Below are 3,782 nucleotides of genomic sequence, written 5' to 3' on the forward strand. Positions count from 1 at the left end.
ATTTATATAATATATTTTTGATCTAAAAAATATATGTAAATAAAAACTTTAAAAATACTAATGCTTATTTATTGAAGTATTTATTATTACATTCTATACATAATGATTTCATATAAAAAAATGATCTTATATGAGTGAAATAATTTTAACATAGATGTTTATTTGAGATTTAAGAATTCGTGTTGAATATCAGTCTTATAATTCGGTATGTTTTTTAGAAAGCGAACTATCTGCTTCAGAGAACCATTGATTATATAGTTTTATAGGATCAATCTCCCAGAATTTATGAAAAGATATGGGTTCTTGTGAAGCGAGATAAGCAGTAGCATAGTCCACAGGACGAGCCTACATTATATAAAATATGTAATTAATTATAAAAAAAAAATATTCCTTAAGTTTTAATATGATAGAGATTATTTTAAAAACTACAAATACCTGGTGAAATAAATAAGAATGTGTAAGTTGTATGCCCAGTCTGTGTAAACATATGCCAAAAAGAAACATATCATCTGGTGTACTCGATGATGGACATTTACAAACACCGGAATCTATTATTTGATAAACAAGAGGCGCAGATAGAACAATTCCAGCACCTCCAGTTAAATAATCATATCCAAATGATTCATCTCGTACTTGATAACCATAACGTTCACCAATAGCAATTGGAATTTTGGGATAGTAACATGTTAGTAAACTCATTAATCGTACCACACTGTTTTTCATAATCGTAAATGTTCATTAGTCAACAGTAAAAGTGATATGGCATAGTAACATATGATTGCAATATACCTGAAAATAGTATCGTCATCGCTTATGATTAACCAATCAAGATTTTTACTTTTCAATATTTTAGCAACTTCTTTTAAAATATCATAAGTTTTAGCACAGTGTCCTTTTGTGGTATTTGTTACAACATATGCTTCTGATAAGTTCTTATCTATATTGACAAAATATTGTTTATTCTATTCTTCTATATCTATGATTAAAATAAACATTATATTATATTCAAACAAAGAATAAATCAAATTTTACCAGCTTGATCACTGAAATATCCGATATTTACAGCATATTTTGCCCATGTATTTTTAATAATGGGGATTCTTTTATCGTGATACATGGAACAAGTTTTTACTGCGAAATATATATTTCGTAAAGAAATTTTTGTGGCCTGAAATTACAATTACATTTAAATATATTTAATTTATTTGTATAAATATTATTTTTCAACTTACACATGGATGAAAGATTCTAGGGTATGTCGCACAATAGTTGGTAGAAACAACGCATAGCTCAGGAACGTGAGTTAATTTAATAGGCTTTTTGCTTTTTAAAATATAATCTGCTAATTCGTAAGCAGGGTCAATAGAAAAATCATTGCTGATATATAATTCAAGCAAAACTTCCTGTGCTATTCTGAAACAAATACATACCAAAAAATTATGAAATTTTGTATAATAAGAATTTTATACTTTATATTTGTTAAGAGAAAATAAGGAAAACCTATTTAAGAGTTTAGAAGTCAATGCGAATCCGGTAGTAAAATGGGGATATTTAAATTTTTTGTTATGTGTAGCAAAATGATGAATGATAGTAGGTTTAATGTCATACAAAGCGTGTCCAATCCATAATTCCTAGAATACGAATAAATGTTAATAGATTAAACATTAAGTTCCTTTTGTTGAAAGTCTAAGGGCAATCTGTAAAAATTAGCATAATATTTAATGCATTAAATAAATGTTAAATAAGTTAATAATTTCAATATCCACGAAAATAATACTTACCTGGTTAGAATCAAAGGAAAACAATACAGTTAGCAATTTACTTAAATTAACAACTGTATTTTCTAAACAGAAGAAATACCACTTTGTATTTGGATAATTATTTGATAAATAATTTAATAACGGTATGACTGTCCATGACCCTTTAATATCTAACTGATGAGTTAGTACGATACTTGGTACATCCTAATAAAAAATATACATTATTTATTATTTTACATATCTTATGTAATTTATAAAAATGAAAAATACTTACAGAATCTATATTGCTGGCTTGCTCCTCTATACTTCGTTGTAAAAGTTCAGCCTGCGCGACATGATAACCTTCTTTTTGACTTAAGATTATAATTACTAATTCTTTCGTATCTGAAATTATATGTTTATTATTATTTATAAACAAACAATAAATATGTAAATACAAATTTACTTAAAGCATTTATAAATACAGATGAAAACATTATTCCAAAGAGAAAAATCAAATTAGTTAACATTATATCGGCAAAAAATATATATCTTTGATAAATAATATAATTATTTTTGTAATTAAACTTTTATTTATGTGACACGACGAAGAGGATACAACTTTCTCATGTAACGTTTTTAAAAATGACAACTTTGAGATGTTTTCCTTGCGTCAACTAAACTACCCTCTGTAGAAAAAGACTCAAAGTTCTCCGATGAAACGTACCAATCGTAGGATTTAAATTTCGCGCAAATTTTATGAAATATTTCAAACGCGAATGAGTAGTATTTTTAACTAATCTGATGAAATGCAACGAGAAATAAACAACAATGATTAATTTATTCTTCAGTTTTATTTATGTAACGATATATATAAAAAATGTCTACTTATAGTGAAAAGATAGGGTAACATACGTACACATATGCTAAGTCAATTTTTTACGATTAAAAACTTTATTTTGGTTTGCTTTGTAATTGGGAAAAATATATGTATAATGTTGTGTACCTGTAGGAACTTTGGGCTATACATTGTCTGGGACCACCATCATTGGGTAACATGCTAGTTAAAAAAAAAAAAGAAAGAACAAAAAGAAATGAAAAAAGACAACGCAAGATATCTCAATACGTTTCTAACTTAATTACAAAAAGTCTTAAATCTAAGCTAAAGTTAAAGATCTATTAAATCTAAATTTTTATTATATGGTAACAAATGTGGTATAAAATATGGTGTTTGTGATACGCGCGTACCTCGGAACGAAGGAATTAAAGGATACGATCAAGAAAAAATTCCTTCTTTTTTTTTCTGATATAGATGCGAAAATGTAATTTTTTTTCGATATCTACTTAAGAAAGAAAAATAATAATAATAATAATAATAATAATAATAATAATATTAATAATATTAATAATAATAATATATATAAAGAACGCAATAAAATTATAAAAACATTTTCGATTAGAAGTCCATACATTGAATCGTACCAACATGTAAAGCCGCCCAGGTTAAAAGAATTTGACACATGGCACACGTTTATTAATTGATCTTTTAAAATTCGAGTTTGAACGATCACACACTTGGTAACTTGTATAAAATTATATACAATATTATATCGTAAGCTACACTTTTTCTTTTTTGTGCTCGCTCTCGCTCTCTCTTTCTCTCTCTCTCTCTCTCCCGCTCGCTCTATTTTTTTTTAGATCTGTTTATAAACAAATATGTATAACTCTTCTGCGTGTGTTTTTCATTTGAATTTCTTGAAATTATTTTTGAAAACTCTGTCTGGATTAGCATAAACAGTAAATTGGTATAAATTAGAAAACTACTAGTTTTTTCATGGATTATATATAATTAAATTAATGAATTTATTCATCCGTGTATCAATTAATTATAGTTTTGCAGTTATTAATGATTTCATAAAAAGTATTATTTTAAGTGAATACGTAACGTTATACGTAAGTCGTTCCATTGAATGCGATTAACTTCTTTAATAACATATCATTTTAAATGCTTGAAGTTTCGATCGAGCAGTAGCGTTATTTTTA

General features: G+C 26.5%; 1 protein-coding gene across 1 annotated transcript; it reads right to left on the reverse strand.

Moving 5' to 3' along the window:
- Positions 1–64: 64 nt before the first annotated feature.
- On the reverse strand, positions 65–2,426 carry LOC106784908 (beta-1,3-glucosyltransferase). The gene is made up of 9 exons (XM_014744908.1): positions 2,206–2,426; positions 2,035–2,144; positions 1,782–1,964; positions 1,501–1,631; positions 1,233–1,413; positions 1,033–1,168; positions 790–937; positions 436–712; positions 65–345 (listed from the first exon to the last, which is right to left on the reverse strand). Exons 1-9 carry the CDS (start codon positions 2,267–2,269, stop codon positions 196–198), a joined length of 1,380 nt encoding a protein of 459 aa, XP_014600394.1. The 5' UTR covers positions 2,270–2,426; the 3' UTR covers positions 65–195.
- Between the last annotated feature and the right edge of the window lie 1,356 nt (positions 2,427–3,782).

This window comes from Polistes canadensis, unplaced genomic scaffold, assembly GCF_001313835.1.
Source record: "Polistes canadensis isolate GaletaPanama2010 unplaced genomic scaffold, ASM131383v1 scaffold_42, whole genome shotgun sequence".
Lineage (NCBI taxonomy): Eukaryota > Metazoa > Arthropoda > Insecta > Hymenoptera > Vespidae > Polistes > Polistes canadensis.

Excerpts from the sequence above, each read along its gene's own strand:
- LOC106784908 (XM_014744908.1), bottom strand. The coding sequence starts at position 2,269 with ATGTTAACTAATTTGATTTTTCTCTTTGGAATAATGTTTTCATCTGTA. Across the intron at positions 1,965-2,034 it reads AAGCCAGCAATATAGATTCT|GATGTACCAAGTATCGTACT; the intron begins GTAAGTATTTTT and ends ATTTTTTATTAG. Across the intron at positions 1,632-1,781 it reads TTTCCTTTGATTCTAACCAG|GAATTATGGATTGGACACGC; the intron begins GTAAGTATTATT and ends TTCGTATTCTAG.